Source organism: Dipodomys merriami, unplaced genomic scaffold (genome assembly GCF_024711535.1).
Source record: "Dipodomys merriami isolate MVZ:Mamm:240054 unplaced genomic scaffold, mDipMer1.0.p SCAF_42, whole genome shotgun sequence".
In the NCBI taxonomy this organism is placed as follows: Eukaryota; Metazoa; Chordata; class Mammalia; order Rodentia; family Heteromyidae; genus Dipodomys; species Dipodomys merriami.
In genome coordinates, this window is record NW_027205826.1 from 5069166 (window position 1) to 5093787 (window position 24622).

The window sequence follows — 24622 nt, forward strand, 5'->3', positions numbered from 1 at the left end:
TGCAGAGCAACCTGCCTTAACACCTGATTGTGCTATGTTACAACTTGAAAACTCACTAATAAATCATTCTAATTGAAGACCTCCAGATACTCAAACACAATTATGCACAGCCTATTCTCACATCAAGGATCTGCACAGCTGGAAATTTCTAATAGGAACTCCTTTCAACTCCCTCACCAAATTTCCCATACCATTTCTTCTCAATGAGCCAGCCCTAATGGACAAGTAGTGCCAAAATCTGTCCTCACCCACTGATAATAGAAATGGCATGTGCCCATTGGATTTATTTGAAGCTTCTGTGGCTGACTCCCTCACGTGTGTTCCATCTATGAGTGTCAAATTTCTACATCTTTTGTGCAACCTCCCCAAACACAGAGTTCTATGCCTTGCACAAGATGTTTTATATACAATACTTGATAAAGACAATGTGCTGATGATAATGACCTGCAGTAAATCTCCCTATCAGGGAGTCCCTTACACTGTGTAACTGTGTAACAAAGCAACTTCAAGATCTGTCTCCATGGCAACCGCAGCATCACACAGGAAAGAGAATGAAGAGAGTATAAAAGCCTCTTTAGAAATTGTTACCAAAAATGCACACCTGGTTTAGAAGGCCAAAAACAAATTTCTGGGCATTAGATTTGGGGGTTAAAAATCTTTCCTTTCTTGATTGTATTCTCTAATGATGTGACTATTTTTAAACATCTAATAGGAACTGATTCAGAACACTATAAATACCATCCATCTGCCAAATTTCAGGAGGTCTAAAATTAGGTTACCAGGTTCATCAATTTCCTTTCTAGAAGATATTTGTAAAAAAAAAAAATATGTGCCAAGCCTTTCTGCTAGCAGGAATAGTGAAGTTCAAATGCTGTGGTAAACAGTACTCACTGAAAAGCTGAAAAACTACCAAGATAAGATGACATTAAGCGAAATGAACCCCAAGATAGGGACACAAGTGGTTTTTTCTTTCTTGCTATTGTTTCTAATGTATTTATAATGTACCATGTGATTTTTTTTGTTTCTTTGTATGTTCCTCCCCCACAGTATAACCCGTTTTCACTGTATTTGATGTCGGTGCCCTGCATCTCTAGCTGGTGGAGGGGAAGGGAAAAAACAAAATGCTTAAATAGGGATACAGGTTGACCCATTGTAACAATGAGATGTACAAGACACAATGTTAAATAATGAACTTTACGATGTAGGTGAGGGGGGGAGGGGAAAGTGTAGTTGTAGAGGTGGGAGGGAAGGGAGGGTAAGGGAAAAACAAAGGATTAGGTAATAATTCTTGATAGGAAATGTGCTCATTACCTTGCTCATGTAACTGTAACCCCTCTGTACAGTATTTTTACAATAAAAAATGTAGTAAAAAAAAAACCACCAAGAAACTCCAAAACTCATATATTTTCCTGAATAAAGATGGAAAATGTCTTATGAAATAGGAGTTACACAGGAGACCCTCCAAATCACTTACCAAACCATATGCACATGTGATAAGGAAATAGAACCACATCTCACATTTTTCTTTTCTACTATGCTGATGTCCAATCTTCTGCTTATATCGCCTTTTTTATAAATGAGGTAGAAATAAAATACAATACTAAACAACTTGGATAGTCTTCGTTTCACTTGACTTTTTTTCTATCATAATTATCCTTTATTGACCAACAACAAGAAAGGGCCCTCTTACTAAAAATATCCTACAGCTATATTGGAACCTACTTTTTTTTTCTCTGCTTCTGAGAGGTAAGGTTATTTCTCCTACATGTGTACCAGTTATTTTTAAAGCCTGCCTTGTTCTTCCCAGGTTAGTCTATTTCAATAAACAAAAGGGAACCTGGAGGCCTATTGTACACACACATCCACACTTAGCCTCCCAGCTGTTCTATGGTCCACATTACAATTGTCAGCACAGAAAATGGACCTTTCTCCCATTTGCTGTCCACAAACAGCTTTTGAGTAATTTTCAACCTTCACGCAAGCATGGAAGTTGCACATTAAAACTTGATGGCACTTGCACAAAGAGCTATGTATTATTATGAGTCTCAATAACCATCCATTATGCTAAGGGCCATCAGTGATCGGCTCAAAGACAACCTATAAGAAGAGCATGAGTGGAAGTGGCGCTGTAGCTCAAGTGGTAGAGTGCTCGCCTTGAGCTGAAGAGCTGAGGGACATCGCCCAGGCCCAGAGTTCAAGCCCCACGACTGACCAAAAAAAAAAAAAAAAGAAGAGCATGAGTGTCAATAAAGTGAAGGCAGAAATTCTGTACAGTGTCAAGGTTAAGTTGGGTGGGACCATACAGATTTTATTTATTTCCTTGATAATTCAATAAGCATGGAGAGCTACCTACATACCCAATTCTATGTCAATACTCAGAACAGGGAAATGAAAGAATATATAAAGAGAGATAGAGAAATAATTACAGCATAAAGGTAGGGAAGTCTCCAAAGAGGTCTTCACAGGGAGGAAGGGGGGGCAACTGGACTGGGGGTGGAGACTTGTGGAATAAACTCTCTGGAAAGGAGTATGGCCAGGGAAATCTCTTAAGAGATGCCAAAACTTACCAGGAATAAAAATCAGCCATGTGGAACAGAAGGGTATTCTGAAAACAAAATCCAGAATCCTCCCTAGCTTCATGTCAAACTTGAATGCATGAGCCATTACCATGCTCAGGGCACAGCTCAAAACTAGCATCCCCTGTCACACCTCTTGGGATCTTGTTCTACGATTACAAACATCACTCCATGGGTCTTCTGCTTGGTTGTAGTGGGTTGGGGGAGAGAGTTATGCTAAGCAATAACATCTTGTAACAACTGCCATTGGGTCTGGACCAGCCCTTGGGCCTCTGAGGTCAAGTCTATTGTTCTATGTAGGAAAGCACTTCAGTAAAAAGAAGGATACTCTAATTACCTCCCACAACTTACTCCTCTCTTCATGCTGAACATAACTGGTTAGTTTGCTGGATCCCTAATCCGGCCTTCTGCTCTCTCATCTCCAAGATAGGTGCCACATGCATGCCAATTTCTTAACACTTCCTTAAGATCTGCTGTCCTTTGCTATATGCCACACTGAAGATGAAGTCTGGCAGTCTCAGAAGGGCTGTCTCCCTCAGCCATGGGATGTTGTTGATAGAAAAGATTGCCAAAGCTGCTTTCATAAACTGTGGGTTTATTATATATCTGCTTTGCTCCAACCAACACATATCTACTCTCAGGATTTGCTATATAATAAAAACATTATGTGTGAATGAAACACAATTACTGAAGATCCAATATTTCATATTATGGCACAATGACCCTCAAAACCTAAGTACTTAGAAGTACAATCAAATGGAAAGAATTTATAAAATGTTTAAGAGGGAAAAAGGATTGTTAAGGAAACTTCATCATAATACCACCACATTTCTAATATCAAAAGATCAAGAAACTCCAGTTAATTCAACTGTATCTCAAAACCTGTCATGGCATCATGTGAGTAACTGAACCCCTCCTGTGCTACTGAGATGAAGTCTCAGCAATAATGCTATGTAGTGGTAAGAGGATGTACATGCATGCACCACACATACAGAGTGAAGTTAGTTCATGTCCAGAAGGCAATGTATCTTCAGCAATTTGATCACAGAATTCACTATTAGGCCACACACACACACACACACATATACACACACACACACAGAGAGAGAGAGAGAGAGAGAGAGAGAGAGAGAGAGAGAGAGAGAGAGAGAGAGAGAGAGAGAGAGAGAGAGAGAGAGAGAGAGAGAGAGAAAGAAAAGCAAATAAAATTATCAAACAATTTCAGTTTTTTACATTCCTTTCTAGTCTGTTTCCCCACAAATTTTGTCATAGTTATAATAAGCACAGCAATAACTTTATATTAAGAACTATTCACCTCACATCATATTAGCATTTCTGTCTTTATGGTCATTCTTCATGGCTATGCATGTTCTATCCCATTGATGAATCACAGTTTACTTAATAACCCTCTCTTGTTTAGCAAGAGTATCAGTATGAGAAATCCAACAGCTACACAGGGAAATCTAAGAAAGAGGACACTGATCCCAAGCCAATAAGCAGACATAATTGAGATGTTAAGATCCTATTAGATTGAAATTACCCTCAAAGTTTTAATTTCCACAGTTGTTTCTTGTACCAGACTGGATAACATTCAGGAATCTAGTTAAGTAAGGTCAATCATATATTTTAAAATAAAATAATTTTGTCACCACATATTCTAAACATTAGGATTATGAAGGATATACTTCTTCTTTGGACAATATGTAAAATTGCACAGTAGATATGAGGCAAGACATTTCCTTGTAGTTTTATTAAATAATAAAGTTATGACCAAATGATAAGGTCTATGAAGTACATAAAGACAGAAAGACCATTGGAGCAATGGACAGTAACAAGGAAAAGTGTACTGTTTCTCAGGAGGTGTCATACCAGCAGAGGCCTGGATGACACAAGTATGCAGAAAGAAGGCATATTCTGGCTAGTGAGTGGGCAGGACCCAGATCACAATCCTGATGGGCTGCACTGATCATAGTAAGAAGTATGTACTCTACTCTAATGGTTGAGGCAGGGAAGTGATCATTTAGATGGATTATTGCATAACCTGATCTACCGAATACATGGGCAGCACCACTCTGGCTGCTGTGTAGAAGATAACCATTTGGCAAACTGTAAACTTCTCCAGGGGCTACTTCTTTAGACTCCCTACTGTTTGTACCTAGATACACAGCAATTTACTTCGTGAGACTATGACTGGACTCAAACACATGACTCCAAATAGATTTGCCATGTTCCTTTCACTGATGTCTGTGGCTTCTCTTCAAAATTCCAACTTGCCTACCAGTTTTCTTCTACTCCTGCTCCTGAATCTTGTTATTCTAAATTTCTAATATTTACTGGAAAGAAATGGTTAAAATGAATTACCTTCATCCTGGCTCATCATTCAAATCTAACAAATGCAAAAGAGAGCAGCCCTGTCGTTCTAATTTTAAAAAACTGCTGTGCCCTCCTCTTCTTTTTCAAGCTTCCCTGGTCTTTTGTGATTAATTTTAGTAACTGGAGAATGACTTGTTTAAGAACAAATGAGTCATGATACAGCTTAATATCTAGAAACCTGAAATCACCATCCTCCACAGAGAAGATCACTTTCCAAGTCTGAAACACTCATGTTTTAAACATTTATACCCCATGTTACCTCTACAAAGCGTCCTGCTTTGCAAGGGATTGGGAGGGACAAGTTAGAGTCTTGAAACTGTAGAGCCAGAACAGCTAAACAATTGTCTTCTGAAAGCTATGTTCTAGATGTGTTTCATGATATGCAAAAATAGGCCATCCAGATAAACAGTTTATATTCTGCACATTTCAAAATATGTTCTTTCATATACCAATCCCAAAGTGATATAAATTTCTCATGACGAAGCATAACAGCTCTGCAACTTTACATAGATAATGTATCCTAGCACAGGTAGGCAGAGGATAGTCATGCTGGCAGCAAAGTCAGGTCATACAGGAAATTGCTGAATTATTTCTCTTCCTCTTGAATTGTGATTCATTATAAACCTCTCCAGATGAACAGCTGTATAATTACCAGTCATTTCCAGGAATATCAATCCAAAATAACAGTTGAGCTACAGGTGTAGCTCAGTGGTAAAGTGCACGCTTAGTGTGACTGAGGTCCTGGGTTCCACTACCAGTACCACTCAACACCCACACACAAAACAGGTATGTCTCCATGAAGTATGCCCCATCCAATCAGTTGAAGCTTTGAACAGATTTTTTCAAAAAGGATAACCATCCTCAGAGTTAGAAAGAATTTTTCCTTCTTGAAGGCTTTCAAACTGGGCCTTTCTTTTCAGCCTTCAGGCTCACTCTGAAACACTGGCTTTTCCTGGGGATCAGGCTGGCCAGTGAGGGCTGGCTAGATGAGGACTAAACCCACATCATCATCTCTCCTGGTTCTCAGTCCTTTACAATCAGACTGGAGCTATGCTATTGACTCTTCTGGGTCTCCAACTTGCCACCTTAACCTGTAACTATTGGGACATAGCCTCCATATCCAGACACATACAAACACACCTAGTGGTTCTGCTTCTCTGGAGAACCCTGATTAGTACCCTTTACAGCAAATCTGGGTGTTGGTCAACAGGACATAAGCAAAGCAGTGGCAGTTGATTCTGTGTGTACACTAAGGTTTGCCCTCTGGAAAACTGTCTCCGCTGTGTAAGACACCAGTGCTGCCTGCCCTGCAAGGCAGGTCACTAACAGCCCATGGGATCACAGTGTGGGACTCTGGAGAAACATGTGGGAAATGTGAAACAGGAGTGGCAGGATCAGATTTTTTTTTTCTTTTTAATATATTAAAGTACTCCTGGGAGGCAATATCTAGGGATTTAGACAAGGAAAAATCTAGGATCCAATATCTAGGATATTTAGACAAAGAGAACAATTCTGAGTCAGAGTTCAATTCCCAGGACACCAGAAGGTCTTCACCAAGTGGTAGTTACAAAGGTGGAGAGGAGGTATAGGTGAAGACCTATTAGATATGGGAGATGGCGACAACTCAGATAACCCTAAGGCCTCTGTCTTGGGAGACTAGGGACAGATGACCAGCTGGTTACTCTTACATGGATGAAAACAGCAGGAGTAAGCTCTAGTTTGGAAAGAAAAGGAGATGCCAGGGGGAAGAAAACAAGGCCAGTGATGTACATATCCAATATGATTTCCTCAATGTAAGAACCAGGCAGCCTTCCCTTGGGGGAGAATCTAGGAAGCCTTCAGATGGTCAGGACTGTCCCAATACTTCATGACAACTGTAACATGAAGATAGTAATATTTGTCACAGAAGCTGACTCCTTCCCAACCCATAGCTTGGTATATCTTTCTCAAAAAATTTGCTTGGGAATATGTTGGATTATAAAAGTAAATACAATAAATGGATAACAAACTAACTGTAACAATCCACCTTCTTACCACCTATTTCTTACTAGCAAACTAAGAGTCTAGTTTGCTCACAGCTTCTAGTGCCACACAATGCAAATGGCAAAGAGCAGGCGCCTCCCACTTACCAAACCTCTCACAGCCACTATTAAAATTTGGCAGGTTTTTTTGGGTCCATGATCCCACTGTAAATAAATAAATGGCACAGTGGGAATGCCAGATGGGAAGTCCTCAGTAAACTCTCTTCCCTTTCCTACACCCCAGGAAATACTCATCTCTAGCCTAGACTCTTCCTGAGCCACCTTTTGGAAAATCTGCTGAGCAGTGAAAGCTGAAAAGAGAGCCAAGGTGAGGAAGGAACCAGCTAATTGAACTGCACTTTGAGTCCAGCTTGTGAAGAAAAGGTGACTCACTAGAATCCAGGAACAAGCCTCCGGCATGAGCCAAAAAGCTCCCTGGGCTAGCTTTCAGCTTAGGGAAAAGCCACTTGAACTAAATCTTTGCAGAAATGCAGTGTCCTGAAAAACCCCATCTTCACTCTCCACAGAGGAACCCAGAGTGAGTCTGCAAACTGCTGTAGGCTTCCACGCTCCAGTCTTCATGAGAATACCAGTGGATCTCTCCTGTGGATGAATTCACTGTCAATATCTCAAGATGATATGATTTCTCAGCCAGGCATCAGTGGCTGACATATAATCTTAGGTACTGAAGAGGCTGAGATCTGAGGATCAAAGTTCAAAGCCAGCCCAGGAAGACAATCCTTGAGACGCTAATCTCCAATTAACTGGAAAAAAAATGCCTGAAGTAGAGATATGGCTCTTGACAGAGTATCAGCCTTGAGCAAAAAAGCCAGGCTCCTGTCTTATAGTTTCATTGATCCCAAACTCTACTCAGGAACACAGAGCCTCCCTTCACTGACTAAAAAGCTGCCCCTCCAGCCAGTTTTGCTAAGCAATCAGGTGGATCCATGGAAAGAGGACAGGTTTAGAAAAAAGAAATCCAGTTCAAAACCTTAGAGCTCTATGTACTACTGAACTCCAAAAAGAAACTCTCCACATCTAAGCCATAATTCACACATTCATACAATGGGAATAATATAGGCCTAGTGTATTTATATGTGTGATCCACTGAAGTATTATTATATGAATTATATGTTTACTTACAGGCATAACTACCACTGTATATAAGATGAAGAAATGGCCATTTTTTTCTTAGCATTGGCACACCATACTACTTACCACAAATAAATGCTCAAGAAACATTTAGTGGTGATACAAGATGAACAAATATATGCCTGATATCATAAATTCAGGTAATACCATAAACACATCATGACTTGTGCAGAGCATCTCACAGCTCTGTGGCTCCTGGGGGGCAGGATCCTCAGATGTCATTTCTAACAACAGCACTCAGGTCCAGGTAATTTGGTTATTGGTACTGTGTACTGTCCGATACTAGATGACTCAAGAAAAATAAGCAAGGTGCCCATCAAAACAATTTTTTGTCTAAACTAGTCAACAGCTATTTCCTATGTCTGCTTTTTAAAAAAAATTAAATTCCAAAGAGTGAAGACAAAAGTTTAAAAAGTAGGAAAGACCTATATGCACGTGTAACTCCCCTGCATACCCTAAGTAACATGAAATGGCCATATCTCCATTCTTAGCTATAGTGAAAGTTCAATGAAAGTCTCATCTGCAGCTAAAAATAATCCAAAAATTTAAAGGCAAATCATAACAGGTTATCAGACACTCACTGACAGATTCTCCTTGGAGGAACACGTATTTTCTGTTTACTGATTACTCAGTTTTCAAAGAGAAAAAATTTGAGACTTTTCTAGAAAAAAGAAATCACTTATAAGCACAACCACTAAGTATGACAACAGCTTACTATGAAGGAAGGAAGAAAGGGAGGAAGAGAGTTTTGAAAGAAGGAAGGAAGGAGGGAAAGAAGGAAGGAGGGGAAAGAGAAGGAAGAAAGGAAGGAAGCTTTTTTTTTTTAAAAAGCAAGTACACTAGTGAGAGCACAACTGTGCAGAATGATGTGAAGAACTAAGTAGTTTTCATCAATGGCAGAGACAAAAAAATACTTTGATGTAGCTGAACTGGTAGCAGAAAAGAAGACAGTTGGAAAATAAAAATGTAAAAGCAACGAAGGAAGGAATATAAAATGAAAGCCTCTCACTCATATATTTCATCTAAAGCCTTTTCAGCATATTAAATAAAACTAGTGTCACAATCCATATTTCCATAAAGGAAAGAAGGAAGGAAGGAAGAAGGAAGGAAGGAAGGAAAGAGGGAAGGAAGGAAGGAAGGAAGGAAGGAAAGAAGGAAGGAAGGAAGGAAGAAGGGAGGGAGGGAGGGAGGGATAAAGGGGGGAGGAAGAGAGGGAGGGAAGGAAGAAGGAAGGAAAAGGAAATAAAGACAGTTAACTACAGATACCTAGGAAGCTACATAATTATTCTTCATGTTTAACAAACAAAAGTCTCTTTCATACCTGCTGTCAGAGATAGTTTCTGTTTCTTAAGAAAATAACTTTCTACCTTATCATCTTACTTCTCTCTTTCTTTGACCCAAACTAACTCTCCACACTTTTTAAGAGACTGCTGTGCTGACCTGGTTCCATTGAACTTTGGCCAGCTTTCCCAAACACTTTTATCACTCTCAAAGGCTGATGGTTTGCCAAGGGTGAAGATTTGGAAAAGAACAGGCCACTGCCTTCGATGCAGTTCCAAACTTTAATTCCAAAGATGTTGGAACTGCAGCAACCTGAACCATAGGACTGAGTGGAAAAGCCCCTAGGTGACTCCCTAGAAAACATGCCTCCCCATGACTAGTTAAAATGTAAGTGGTCTTATTAGTATTTCTTTCACTTAATCAAGTACGTACAAACCACAGGACAAATATATGGTCCCCTCTCTTCTCATTGGTTAGAACTCAGTGGGTCAAAACAATAGATGCTCCAGCAACCCAGCAGCTGTCTCCTGCAGCTCCTTAGAGCTGGGGATTTGGATGGAAGACTCTGAGACTATTTTTAATTCCTAGCTAAATTACTTTGGCACAAATGTAGCAGGAGTCCCTTCCCTTGCAGGAAATACTTCTGTTACTGTGAATCTGGTACATAAAATAATCCACCCACTGTAGAGCAGAATTAGCCCTGGAGTTTTTGTGTTGGGTTTGTTTCCCTGAAATAACTTTCTTTTCCAGGTTTCTTGCGGCATCACAGCAAATGAAGAAGGGCTCTGTGTCGAGTACAGAAGGGGTCCCTCAGAGACACATCTGGGGGCTTCCCAACAAGAAGTGCACGTCTTGCTTCTTGTGTTTTTATTGCATGCAGGTCCTCCTGTGATTCAGGTCACCTGAGTTTCCTGATGTATGACAGTGGTGTTAGGTGACAGATATGCCTAGGCTAGCACAATAAACATGGATATATTACCCAAGTTACTTTCTAAAGAAACCCTACAAAACAATGTATCCCTCATACCAGGAGTCCCCCAGTCAATAACATTTAATAATGGAAAGGAATTTAGGGCAGAAACAACTTTAAAGATTATCAAGCTCAATGTCTATATCTATAAATAGGAAAATTAAGGTCTAGTCAGAGCTTCAGTGATGTGACCAGGCAGGAATGCAATTGTCCCTCCAGGACTCTTTACTGAATTCTGAGAAACCTTATACATCTTTGTAGAAACTAGACCTTCTGCAAACCTCACTTTCTTTTGTCATCCCAGGAATTCACAAGTTTTTAAAAAAAATATAACTGTCTTTGCTCACAGAATCATCTTATTTCTATATTAAATGTAAAAACATACTTGGAAAGAAATGGAAAATTCGCTAAAATGTATTCCTAAATTTATTTTAAATGCTTTAAGTTCTGTCATAAAAGAATCTCTGAAATGTTGAATTTTAAGCAATGCGGGCACCGTTTTTTATTTGACTGGTCTCTAAGATACAGAAAAGGAGTAGAGGATAAAAGAATTCTTGAGATCATAACAGTGAAAAGAAAGTCATTTTTCCTGCTGGATGTACAGTTCTCCACAGAACCCAGCTGCTCGTGGGTTAGCCCTAAGTGAGACAGTCAATGCTTTTGTCTTTTTCAAGGCACACCCCCGCCCCCCATCTCTTAGTAAGTTAGTTAACTTCTTCATCAGATGTCCTTCTGAGCATTCTGGCAGGCATCAGCATATTTCTGATACCACTGGATGTGTGTTGGCTGCCTCCCAGGGGAGGAGATGCAGCAAGGACCTAGGAAGTTACCTGAATTCTGGACTACTGCACTGTTTAGATACAGGAAATGCAAAAGTATTATGTGAATATTCTCACTCCAGACAGGAAAGGGACACTAGGGAAAATGCATAATATAAATAAAAACAGCATGCTCAACAAAAATGCATACAGAAATGCAAGGAAAGCTTATCCCTTCAAGATTCTTGAAGTCTTTTGGTCTATCCTACCATGACCACACGATCAAATGTCCCCATATCCAGCATATGAAATAAATAATCCAAAGATTATGTGTGCAGTAATTAATTGTTCAGCATCCATGTTATTTATACACGGCACACAAGAATGAATTCTCTTCTTACAATGTACAAGTTTAAAAAAATCTTAGTGTGAGAGCATTGTACATTGTGGCATTAGGAGAAAGACAGGTGGGTAAGATTCCCTGGAAGGGTTGTTTCACAGCTTTGTTCTCACTTAAGCACACAGAAAACAAAGTATAAAAGGGATTGAATGTGCTAATAAACATATATACTTATTCCTACACAAGCTCACACACTCACACACATATATATATACACAACATATATACTCATACATACATACACACATACACACACATACATACATACATACATACATGAACACTGCAAGGACAAAATATCTGATTTTCTTTTTAGCAATTTGGGCCTTGGGAACAGGCATAATGTAAAATAAATGGAGGTGGTTTTAAAACAGGAAGGAGTTCCAGAATGAGGGACAGAGCTGGTGAACTAAGATTTTTAAGAACTGAGAGGAAGAAGTCTAGAGAAAGGCCAGCCCCACAGAACCCTCCATAGCCTTTCCACCCCACATTATCATGGTCATGGCAGGGAAGAGCGCCTGATCAATGGTGGCTGCATAAATAACAGCATTTACTACTCTTCTGCAAATTCTCACTCACTATACCCAATGCCCAAAGCAAAACAAGGTAATACTTATCTTTTACTATATCCAAATCTTAGGTCAGTAGAGGAAGAAGACATTCCAGAAGTAAAGCCATCTACCATTGAGCTGCATCCCTAGCTCAAAAGAAGCTATTCTAAACAAGGATCATTTTTAAAAAATAGGTTCTCAGCTATCTACAAAATCTTGGATTCGGGAGCAGTAGGCAGAGCCCTGGGCTACATTCAGAGACTGCACACCTGAAACAGAAATTCTGGCCAGATTCCAAGGGCCCTTTTTATCACCAAATGGGAAGAACACACTTGTTCTGTGAGTCACATACCACAACATTCCCACTTTCAAGCAGCTGAGTGCTGGTTCCCAAGATTGACTTGACCCCTCTAGTGCCAGTTCTTGAGAACCCTTTCTTGTTTCTTCCTGTCCACTCAGTGTATATGCGTTGACACTTAGAATCTCTTCCTCCCTCTTGAGAGGGAGGGCCTGCCCGGGGTATGATGCTCCTCCAGATTGGGCAAAGGGCTGGGAAATTGGCCTGAAAATCTTCAAGGGTCTTTCGATTGAACACAGAAGCCCTTTCTTTTCAACTATGGCTGCTCCTTGAGCCCTGAGGAACATTTGTTCAAAAGAACTCAGAATGCTTTTCCCATCTGGCTGTTATCTGGGTGCTGCTGGTTGATTTTTCAGTACTTTTCTATTCCTTTCATCTTGAAGATGGCAGAGTAGGCTCACTATTTATAGGTTTCACAAGCTCTGTAACTTCTTCTTCCTAATCTGCAAATGCTTTGGGGTCTGTGAGTTCAATGAAGGCATTGTTATACAGTATGGTGCATCTGAACACTTCATGCTATAAAAAAAAATCTTTCATCCAAAATTTTTAATTTTTCAAGGGGAAAATGCTTGGGGCAAAGTTTTCCTTTTAAGTTCTATTTTATTTATCCTCATCCTTCCATTCTCTTAACTGGTCTTTCTCATGTCCTCTAACACTTTTCTATCTATTTGGTCTAAACTTTTCTTTTGACCATATTTTTAATAGGTGTGTACAAAACTGTGCACAGTAAGTAAAACTGCTTTGTACACACACAATGACATCTCTCATGCCACAGCTGCATTATCACAAAACCCCTAATCATAAATTGCTTTACTCTAAAAAACAAAAGGCAAAATTTCTCCATGTAAGATCATGCACAATTCTTTGTGAATGGGACAAGTGGGACTCACTGGTTCTCTGTAGCTTTTAAAAATATTTCATGTACTTCTTTGACTCTTATATTGAAAAAAATCCATCTCTTATCATCACTTTTAAGGATATCAGTGAATCTCAGCACCTACAACTAGTTAAAAGCACAAATATGCACAGGAAGAGAACCTAGCCTTCAATCAGGCCATAGATGTGGTCCCCTTATAATCCACCCCAAGCAACAATTCCCTGAAACTTCTTTTCCTATCTCTGTACTCTGTGAATAGGGTATATGATGACCATATGATAAACATCCAAATAAGAAAGTAGACTAAGTCTGACAGAGATTGTTAACAATGAACATGTATTAGTTGACCTATGATCTAAACCAAGACTTTCCCATGTAAACAAGACAGTCCTTTGCAAACTGTACATTGCTTATTTGCAACAAATATCAAAAACTTAGAAAATCCATTATAAATTCATCAACATGATCACCAAATTGCCCTACAGCCTCTAGAAAATTGTTAAGATAGACTCAAGTCTTCCTACTTCTCTAGCAGCTCCTTCTTGGCCTCCTTCCCTGACCTTCTTCTCCCATCCAATCTGCCCATAGTTGCACAGTGGTCTCCACTGTGATATAAACCCTTTCTACCTCTCCTTAAGACAAAGGGTTCAACCCAGGGCTTAAAGCAGGGATCTGGATCTTCAGGATAAATCTCATTTCTGATCTCCACACTTGGTCCACACACCCTTTTAGAGTCAGATTCATCAAACTGAACTAATCAGAAGTGAAGGTTTGATTTGCCCCATCACCCTTTCCCAAAAGCATGCTCTCCTTCCAAAGTCTCATGGCCCTCCAAGTACCTTCATCCATTCATATATTTTTCCCAGAAACTTGGGAATCATTCTCATTCTCCCTATCTCCCTAAACCCATAATGACCAAGAAGTAAGGATCTGGCTCCTAAACGGTTCTTTAATGTGTTTGTTCTGCCCATCCTCACTTCATCCACTTCCAACCAGCTCCCAGCTCCTTGTCCTAAAGAGTAGCTTTGACATATCCCCAGTATATCAACCCACTTCCAACCTATACTTCCTACAACCTACACTTCCTACAATGAGTCAACAGAAGCCTGTATAAGGTGCACATGGAATTTCAGTACTCTCTGTTTAAAACCTTTTTTGTACCTAAACCCCAATACTCTTAAGATGTGTCCCAAATCTTTCATAAGACATCTGATGCTCTACTTTATTGGGTTCTCATATACTGAATTCCTTCGCACATCTTGGCTTTCTCACTTCTTTTTCCATTTGTCTGTAACAGTTCCTTCTTGGGCCCCTTACATCAATAGACACACATGCATGCATTTGCACATGTGTGTGTGTGTGCATGTGTATGCACACTCACACCCCACAGTTCCTTTAGTTTGTGGATTTGCTACTCATTGCCAAAGTTTGGCTTAAATTCCATGCCTACAAGGAAAGCTTCTTGGTCAACACAGAGTTCCCTTAGCTAAATCTGCTCAATGTAACTGAATCCTATTTTAATTAGTGACATTTTAATGTCCATCTTTCCCCCAGAAGGTGCCCCGAGGGGCAAAGGGCACATCTTTCTTCAGAATGTGGGCTGGTACAAAATGGATTTTCAATAAAGAATACCTGGCCAAAAAAAATTTTTTTTAATGAGAAGAGGAAAAAGAAGAGACTGGATGAAGCAAAAACTGTACAAAAACTACTATAGCCTGCCCACACTTCCCTTTCTGTTCTTGATGCAGCAGAAATAGTAGGAGAATACATGACAAAAGAGGAAATATAAAACAAGACAATGAAGATGAGACTAATGAGCAAGGAAATAAAGGAATAAATACATGATGCTTTGGGATACTTTCAAAAAAAGAGTAACAGGACTTTAGCGTTTTAGAAAAATTGATATGGTACCTTCCATCTATTTTATCTTGAAAATGCCCCCAAACAGAGACAATATTCCATAAAGAAAGAACATAAGAAAATTAGGGGAGGGAAGGCAATGACAGTAATTAGTTTTATTTCTATATAGGGAAGGCATTTGATGTTCATGAACTTGTTTTCCCTCATCTACAAAGAGATACAGAAAGGACACCTGTGAGGCCTCCTCTAGCTGCATGGCCGGCAGGGTTCTGTGGAAACCTGGTGGCCAGAAGCCTACAGCACCCACTTAATGCTACCTCCATTAGTATCTGAATCACACTGTCCAAAGATGGTCAAGTAATTAAGTTCCGTTATTACATGAGTTACAAGAATCTGAATCCTACAGAGCAACACAAAAGTATCATCTTCTAGGAAGAGTAGAAAAGATTTGAACCCTGCCTATAATGAGAAAGCTACTTTAAAATCAAACTTTTCTGATAGGAACAAGCAGTGAAGTAGGAAGCACTTGACACCCACAATTTATGGATGAATAACTAAATTGATCTGGGAAAAAGCAACTCATTCCTTCTAACCAGTATAATGTAGGCATTGGTATTTCCCTGTCTTTTAACTCTCACTGTCTTTTCCTGGTCTCATTTTTTTCCATAAAAATAGAGACAAAAGAGAGTTACTCAATAGGGACTAATTAAGCAGAATAATGACACAGTTTTATGAACGTATGGGGCAGCTGCAGAGACCATAGCTCAGTGAACCAGATGCTAAGTTATTTCCACCAATAGTAGCACTTACAATCAACATGACAATACAGTATATGGAACAAACTAGGTTTTATCACTGACTGAAACCAGTGATGCTCCTATCAGTTCACAAACTTCCAGAAGCAAATCAATTGATGATTTATGTCCATTGTAAAATCTGTCCCTAGAGTTATTAACATAAAAGAAGTAGACTTAGTCAATGTGGCTACCCAGAGACTAAGAACAGAAGCTAATGATTCTCCTCTATGAATTTCTCTGAGAAGCAGCTCAGGGCTCCAAAGGACAATACATCTGTTCATTAGTACAAGTCAAAGTTACAGGAGACTAATTGAAAAATCTTCTCACTAATAGTATGTGCCAAAACAACAGTTGTATGGGTACATAAAAATAAAGCTTAGAAATGAATGCACATTAGCACCAAATAATGGTTTTGAGAGTACTTACATCAGTGTCAGGTCCCTTATCTGCACCCGGACATGAAAAAGTAACAAATTCATGGCACCTCTTGTGAACCACAAAACAGCAAACTGAAGAGAGAAAGGAAAACAAAAATTAGAACACATTAGATTTACTATACCCAAAGCGATACTTGTAATTAGGAGTCATTTAATTTTTGATATAGACAGAATCTTACAAACAACTATCAGAAAGCATTTCACTTTATATTGTCTGTGCTCATGGATAGTTAAAGTCACAAAATTCTAGTGCTGACAGGAGTCAAAAACAAATAAACCATGACCCCTATTCTCTAAAGTTGAGGGAGACAGGATACTGCATTTGTCCAAGGTATAAACCAGTCATCTAAATTTAAAGTACTTTGCCATGTCTTATACCAGCGCGCGCGCACACACACACACACACACACACACACACACACACACACACACACACACACACACACACACACACAATGTAATATTGTACTCTGTGGTGAAATAACCCATAAATACAAAGAAAATAACTGACTATAAATAACATACAAGGGTCTCTAAAAGTGGGTTGCATAATTTCCTTGGCAGGATTTTGAACTTAAGGAAATCATAAAGATACTAGAGCCTAATCTATAGAAAACAACCCTTTGAAATAATAAATCGCTGGGTGCACCCCAACACCTTCTGTGTCAGCCTGTTTGCCTCCAATGCTGTCATTGATGGGAGGGGGTCCTTAAAAACTCAAGCCAAACCTTCTACCTAGCAATATTTCCCAAGCCCAAAAGAACCAGTATTAAGGAATCCTACAAATTAACCCATAAATGTATGTGTTAGAGGAACAAATAAGAAGTGGCAATAATGAGTAAGTAATAATCACATAAGAGATTTTCATGGATGGTATAATGTGAAGGACATAAAAGATACTCTCATCTTCAAAGCTTGAAGCTGAGACCAGGCATAGTGTACACGTAATTTTAGCTATGTAGTGGTAGAGATAGCATGATCAAAGTTCTAGGGCACCCTGGGCAAAAATGTTAACAAGACCTTATTTTAAAAACAAAGCAATGGTGGTGGTATGCATATAATTCCAGCTATTTGGGAGGTAAAAGTAGGAGGATTATGGTCCAAAGTCAGCCCAGGTAAAAGCACAGGACCCTATGTGAAAAATAACTAAAATTATAAAGGGGTGGAAGACATGAATCAAGTGGGATAGCATCTGCTTAGCAAACATGAACCCTTGAGTACCAATGAAACAAGAAAAATCTTGAAATTAAGCTACAAAGTAAGCTCTACTACTCTATTGGTCTTTGTAGAGTAATAAAAAAGTGTTAAAGAAACAAAAATATCAGGGCTGGGAAGGTGGTTCAGTGGTAGAGCACTTGCCTTGCATGCATGAGGCCTTGGGTTCGATTCCTCAGCACCACATAAGTAAGAAGAAAAAATCCGGAAGTGGCGCTGTGGCTCAAGTGGTAGAGCGCTAGCCTTGAGCTGAAGAGCTGAGGGACAGCGTTCAGGCCCCACCACCGGACCCCCCCCCCACCCAAAAAAAGAAAAAAATATCCTCAAAGTTTTAGGGAAGTCGTACATTTTCCTGTATGCCATGGTTTGGATGGTTGTTCCCGCCAAAACTTACACTGAAATTTGGCTCTGTTGTAGTGGGGTTGAGGTCGGACTGTAGGAAGGTGATTGGACCCTTAGAATTTAGCTGTATTGCATAGAATTAACACACTAAAAAAAGGTAAGTTTGGACCTTGTCTCTTGGCCTTTTCACTTTCCCTCTCTAGTGAATACAGTGTTCCTTCTCCTTGAGGAAGACACCAGAAGGCTGTCACCAGATTTCAGTACCCCTGATTTTGGACTTTTACTCCCCATAATTGTGAGGAAATAAATCTGTGCTATTTGTAAGTTATCCAGTCTAAAGTATTCTGTTATAGTTGCAGAAAGGAACTGAGGCATGGCATAAAGCTAGAACTTCTTACATTCTCTGCTCATGTGCTATTTTGTTCTCTCACCAATAATAAGGTGAGTCCCTGTACATATTAGTAGATGAAGGCAATCGAAGAGGGTGAGTCATTTCAGTGGGTGAGAAAGGACTTCAGATTTGTTGACAGTTGAAATGCCAAGAGGAATTCAAATACTGAGCCAAGTCTGAGAATACTTAAAGGAACTTGAGAGGCCAGGATGAAATTCAGAATATTTTGGATAAGCCTTAGAAACCACTGAAAGGTTTTAAACAAAGAGTAACACAAACAAAAGCAATGCTTCATAAGTGTGGATGGTAGAGATTGGAAGAATTTAATGGAATAGAACTGGGGAATGTATGTATAAACCTAATTATCTTATCATTATTCATGCTAAGAACTGAGAGTAACACATGCCTGAGAAATTGCAGAAGAAGAGACTTACTGGCTGACCACAGAAGGACATTTAATGAGTGTTCTATTGTTCACCAGGCACTTTGGTCCTTTCATGCACATTACTAACGTGAGTCCTCATATCAACACTACTTAATATGCTTTCATAGTCACAGTGTTTTGATGGGAAGGTATAGTACAGGTTCTTAGCATCTAGCATGTTATAAGCAGACAATGAGTATTGATATTGAGAGAGAAGATGCAAAGGGCTAGGCAGGAGGACCAGCAGAATGTCCTGCCTTTTACAGCATGATGCAGCCAGCATTTACTCTAACTTTTGTTCAGCCCACAGCATCCTTTCGTCCAGTGTCATGGCCACAGACAAAATTTGTGTGTGTGTAGGGGGGGGGGCAGAAAAGATATTAAGAGCTGATGCCAAGATCTCTCAAATGGGTAATAAGAAGAGTACCTGAAAACATAAGAAGAGTTCTTTTTTAAAAATTTAATTTTATTGTAAAGGTGATATACAGAGGGAGGGGTTACAGTTACATAAGTAAGGTAATGAGTAGATTTATTATCAAACAGTGTTACCCTTCCCTTGTTTTCTCCCACTTTTCCTCCCCCCTCCTGACTTCCCTCCCTCCCAAGTTGTAAAGTTCATTTCTAAAACAGTATCTTGTATCGTTGTTGCAGTGGTTTACCCTCTGTCCTTTGTCTCACCATTTTGTTATTTACCCTTCCCTTCCCCAAATCAGATAAATTTATATACAAAACACAAAATCAAAAACAATGACAACAGAGGATAAACCAAAGGGGGAAAAAATGAAAGAAAAAAGAGCAGTATAAACTTTAGATGCTGAGCTGTCCTGGCCCACCGCATAGGCAGGAAAAGGTGAGTGTGAAACAAAGGGAAGGGGCCCATGGCTGCCCTGTGCTAATACAACCACAGGGCTCCTCGGAGCCCTCAGAACAGTGTCTGGTGCCACTACATTTCTGCTACAAGCATCTTGACTACAAAACACCCCAAATGTGGATAACAAGGCAGAGCTATGAAGGCACAGATTAATCTGATTAGCTCACTCCCCCCAGGCATAGTCATCTCTCATCCACTAGAAGATCAGTTTCTTAAGGAAAGAGATTATAGTAGCTTCATTATCTTATCACAGTTTATTATGGACACAGTGTTTTGAGAGGAAAATAAGCATTCTGATTTCTCATTTGATAATTCAAATGTTCAGATTTTTTTCCAACTTAAAAAAAATGAATGATGAATGAATACTGTTTAGAAAGCCTATATTTATCTCTGGAAAAATAATTTGTCATCTGTACCTATCAATTCTATCTGCATTCACATCAATGCAATTGCATACCTCCAGCTGAAGTATTTCTACTGAACACTTCAAAAACATTTCTTTAAGTATTTTCCGGAAAAGAAATGGGCTTTCACTACTTCATGTAATTTGAAGAGAGCAAAATCTCCACTTATTCCCAAATTACTCCCTTCTCCCCAGCCTGCCTTGGGAGCCCCTTTCCCTTCCTCCTCACATGGAATCTTCCCACTTCTATGAGCGGATTCTACCAACAGGAGCCAAACAAAAGGTCATGTGTCTCCAGAGCGCAGGTATGAGTCATCTGAGGAATAAAGGTCCCCATAAGCCTTTTTGGACATTCAGGATGCAGAATAGATGCTCTCCAAAGGAAGAGAAAAGAGATCAGGCCATGGCTGGGTGACTAAGGATAGAAAGCTCTGCTGCCCTCTCACTTTATACAACCCCCACTCTTGCTGGGAGTTTGACTGACTGGCTAGATGAAGCAACACTTTGCTGGAAAAGGTTGCCCCAGAAACTCTGAGCCATAGCCACAGACTCAAAAATCACTGATGGGTGGCCTTGACTTTTGGTTTCAGGTTACAAACCAAATTGATAATGTATATTTTGTAAGACAATATAATCAAAACATTTGAGAAGTCTTGCTAGGGCAGTGGGAGAAAGAATATAAGAGTGGCTCCGAAAAAGGAGAGAAAGTATTAGGTTTTCCTCCAGCTAAATATTGAGAACAACTACTCTTATTTGTTTTATTTTATATTATAGAGGAATTCATCTTAGCATGTTATGTGGAGTGAGGGGAATTGAGGAAAAGGAGAAATAGATGGCACTTTCAATAAATACCTACATGACCTTGGTAGGCAGGAAGGCAACTTAGAGGTGGCAGCCACAGAAATGGAAGATGGTAAACACACAAAGTATGGCAGCTTCCCTCTGTTCCATGGTTCCTTGGGGGCAGATTCTTGGTTTTTGAACATGTCTATGCATAGGAAACACTGGATGACCAGCAAACCTCTGAAACAGACCCTTATTTCCATAGACTATGGGTCACCTGTGTTTGCCTAAGCAAAATGGAAGTTGTACAGCAGGAAGTTCTCCAGTAGCTTAAAATGACTAAGTAAATCTTCTTTCCATTATTTTCTAGGCACAAAAATCACTTCTTTCTCATCACTTCCTTCTAATCTTCTATGTACAACCTGACAGAATTAATGACATGTGAAAGGCACAAATCACGCTGAACCAATGACACAGTGGAAGGCAAAGTAATAGTCCACAGGCTTGGTCAAGTAAGGATCCTGGAGATCAGGTTCTCAGAGAGATCTCTGTCCAGAGAGAAAGCTTAGTCTAGTGATCCTTGTCATCTGCCAGTCGTGTTTACGGAAGAAAACAAAGTAAATGGAGATCCAGGAGTGTTTTATTCCATCTGTCAAGGATGTATTTTAGAAGCAGAACAAATAGCAGTCATCTAATTTTGGCTCAGGAATTCATAAAAATTTCAAATAAGAAATACAAGTATGTTGTGACAATGTAATGTTGATGTTAACAGTGGTTCCCGATGGTATGTGTTGGTTTAAAGAGAAAAACCAAGAGGTACTAGGAAAGCCCAACAAAGCAAGGGAAATGTTGTTCCCCCATGAAGTGGATAAGAATTAACTTAGTTACACCCATAACTAATCTTGATCCATTAAATACACACCAAGAGCCTGATAATCGTCACTATGTCGAAATCCATCATCATGAGGATGGATGCCTCACTTAGAGCTCTTGATTCTGGACAATTTTTCCCAGAGTGATCCTAAGGAATGCTAAGTCCAGATTCTTCCTTCATACTCCATTCATGCAGACATGTCTACCAAAAGAATATGTTGGACTGATGATACAGAGTGCTTCCTAGCTGGTCCAAGCAAATTCTTCCTTAGGCATGTCACCAACACTGACCATATACAAGACAATAAGTGCAGGGGCTGGGAAGGTGGCTAAGTGGTAGAGCGCTTGCCTTGCATGCATGATGCCCTGGGTTCCATTCCTCAGCACCACATAAGCAAAAAGAAAAAAGCCAGAAGTGGCTCAAGTGGTAGAGCAATAGCCTTGAGCTGAAGAGCTGAGGGACAGCACCCAGGCCCAGAGTTCAGGCCCCACGACCAGACCCAAAAAAAAGACAAAAAGTGCAGTAATGTCTCTTTCCACTAAACACTACTTCATACCTGTAAGGAAGGCCATTAGAAAAGGAAAAGAAAGGTAAGATGGCAAGTATTGTCAAGAATGAAGAGGAAACAGAACCTGTGTAAATATAAATATAAAGGGATGTAACTACTGTGGAAATCATTTTTAAAGTTCCCTAAAAATGAAATATGACCCATAAGTTTCATTCCTAAGTATAAACACAAAAGAACCGAAAGGAGGTACTCAGATGTTTGCATCCCAGTATCCACAATCACATTATCTCCAAAAAGCAAAACAGGGAAATTATCCAACGGTCCACAAATAGATACATGGATAAACAAAAATGTGGTTTATACATATTCAGACCTAAAGGAATGAAATTTGGACACATTCAATAGCATATGACTCCACTTGTCAGAGACATAAAGTAGAAGAGAAATTATTAGGGATGGGAAATGAGGCAAACTGGGAGATCTTGTTTGAAATGATTTTAATGGAAGGTCTGGAAATGGATGTAGGGGACATTTATAACATTGCAAATGTTCTTAATGCTACTGAATTACACATTTAAGATGGTTTAAGTGGTAAATTTTGTGACATAATTTACCACACTAAAAATTTACTCAACCAACAATATTTATGAAATCATAAACAAGAGGCAAAGGAAGTCAGAGACAGTAAGAATTACATTCATATAGTCCTGCTTATGTAGATTTTTTGTGATTATTTATTATTACAATTGAGTCTTAGTCAAAACCCAAGAAAAAGTACCAAGAAAATTTTACTTTATGAATTTTGCTTTTGTGGTACTAGAGATTGAACCTATAGACTTTCTAGGTAAACATTCTACCACTTGAGCTATGCCACTTCCTGGTTTTTATTTTGTTTTTATAGACAGCGTCTTGTTAACTTTGCCCATGCTTGATGAGAACTAAAGATCCTCCCACCTCTGCTTCCAAAGTAGCTTGGATTACAAGTGTACACACCATGATACCCATGTAAGAGAGAATATTTGTTTCCACTCCATTAATTGCCAAAAGAAATCAGTGTCAGAAAAGAGTGAGAAATGGGGAAAATTCAGTGTGTTTCAGATTGCAGGATTGTTAAGAATTAGATCTGTACTCCCTCATCCCTCCCAGGGCACTGGAACACAGTGAGTTTTAGTTCCTGTATTAAATTATTGAGAATTTGTCACTTACTCTATATAGAAAATAGGGTCAGCCTTTTTCATACCTGATATGGTCCATTATGTTTGTTTAGTGAGACTATTTTCCATTTCTCCTTTAAACGTAAGTTCCTTTCCTTTCATTCTCAAGTCCAAATCATTTCAAATTCAGGTCATGGTCATATAAAAGGGAATGTAGATTAAAAGAAATATCCCAATAGAGAGAGTGAATGAGGGTGAATATGGTTGGAGTACTTTATTTGCATATGTAAAAATAGAACAATGAAACCTGTTGAAATTGTTTTAAGAAGGAAGAACACGGGAGAGATGATAGGTGAATTGGATGGAGTACATTTTATGTATGGTAATATCACAATGAGCACTCCAACCCATTTGTACAACTAAAATATGTTAATAGAAAGAAAAAATCTTTTAGAAAAAAACTCTTGATTAGGGCCAGGTGCTAGTACCTCACACCTTTAATCTAAGATCTGAGGATCATTGTTTGAAGCCAGCCCAAGAAGTAAAGTTTGTGAGACTCTTATCTCCAAACACTTTTTCAAAAAAGCCAGAAGTAAAACTGTGGCTCAAGGAGCAAAGCCCTAGCCTTGAGCACAAAAGCTCCAGAACAGTGCTGAGACCAAGAGTTAAAGTCCCAGAAATGACACATACACAAGAAAGTTCCCAATTATCCAAAGTTCCTGGAGAAAAGTCTATGATATAACAAATTCTCCATTCAAGAAAGAACTTACTAAAAGCAATAGACTTTATTTAGAATAGCAGCCTGGTAGATGAGCTTCTTTGGACTCTTTTTCTTTAAATACATAAATGGTTGCCATCATGTGATGTGATTTTAATTAAATTTTACTTAGCTGGAAGGGATTAATGAGGGGTAACGTCACATCAAAATACAATGAAATGAAAAATCTCTAAGACAAGTCAACCACTTTCAGCTTTGTTAGGAAAGTAATGAAATTTTGAACTTATATTTGCATGTTAAAAGAAAATTATTGGTTTCAAATTTGTAACAATGAAAACAGTCTTCTCCTAGGATACACGTTAGAGTTGTATGAAAACAAATCAATGTGCCCGATGACTCAGTATGAGGCATGCCATCCGTCAGATAGCATGCTGGTTCTACCTCTAAGCCTTCCTGAACAGTTCCACTGCATTCTTCTTGGACTTCTGGAATCCCACTTTTCTAGGAGAATCACCTTTAACTCCTCTT

The 24622-nt window shown here is 39.2% G+C and overlaps 1 protein-coding gene across 1 annotated transcript in view; it reads right to left on the reverse strand.

Annotated features, from left to right (window-relative positions):
- Prkca (protein kinase C alpha) overlaps positions 1–24622 on the reverse strand; it is a 386397-nt gene that overhangs the window by 207035 nt on the left and 154740 nt on the right. Inside the window, exon 3 of the mRNA XM_069993120.1 lies at positions 16401–16483. Within this exon, the coding sequence (XP_069849221.1) occupies positions 16401–16483 (83 nt within the window). The remainder of the gene's footprint in view (positions 1–16400; positions 16484–24622) is intronic.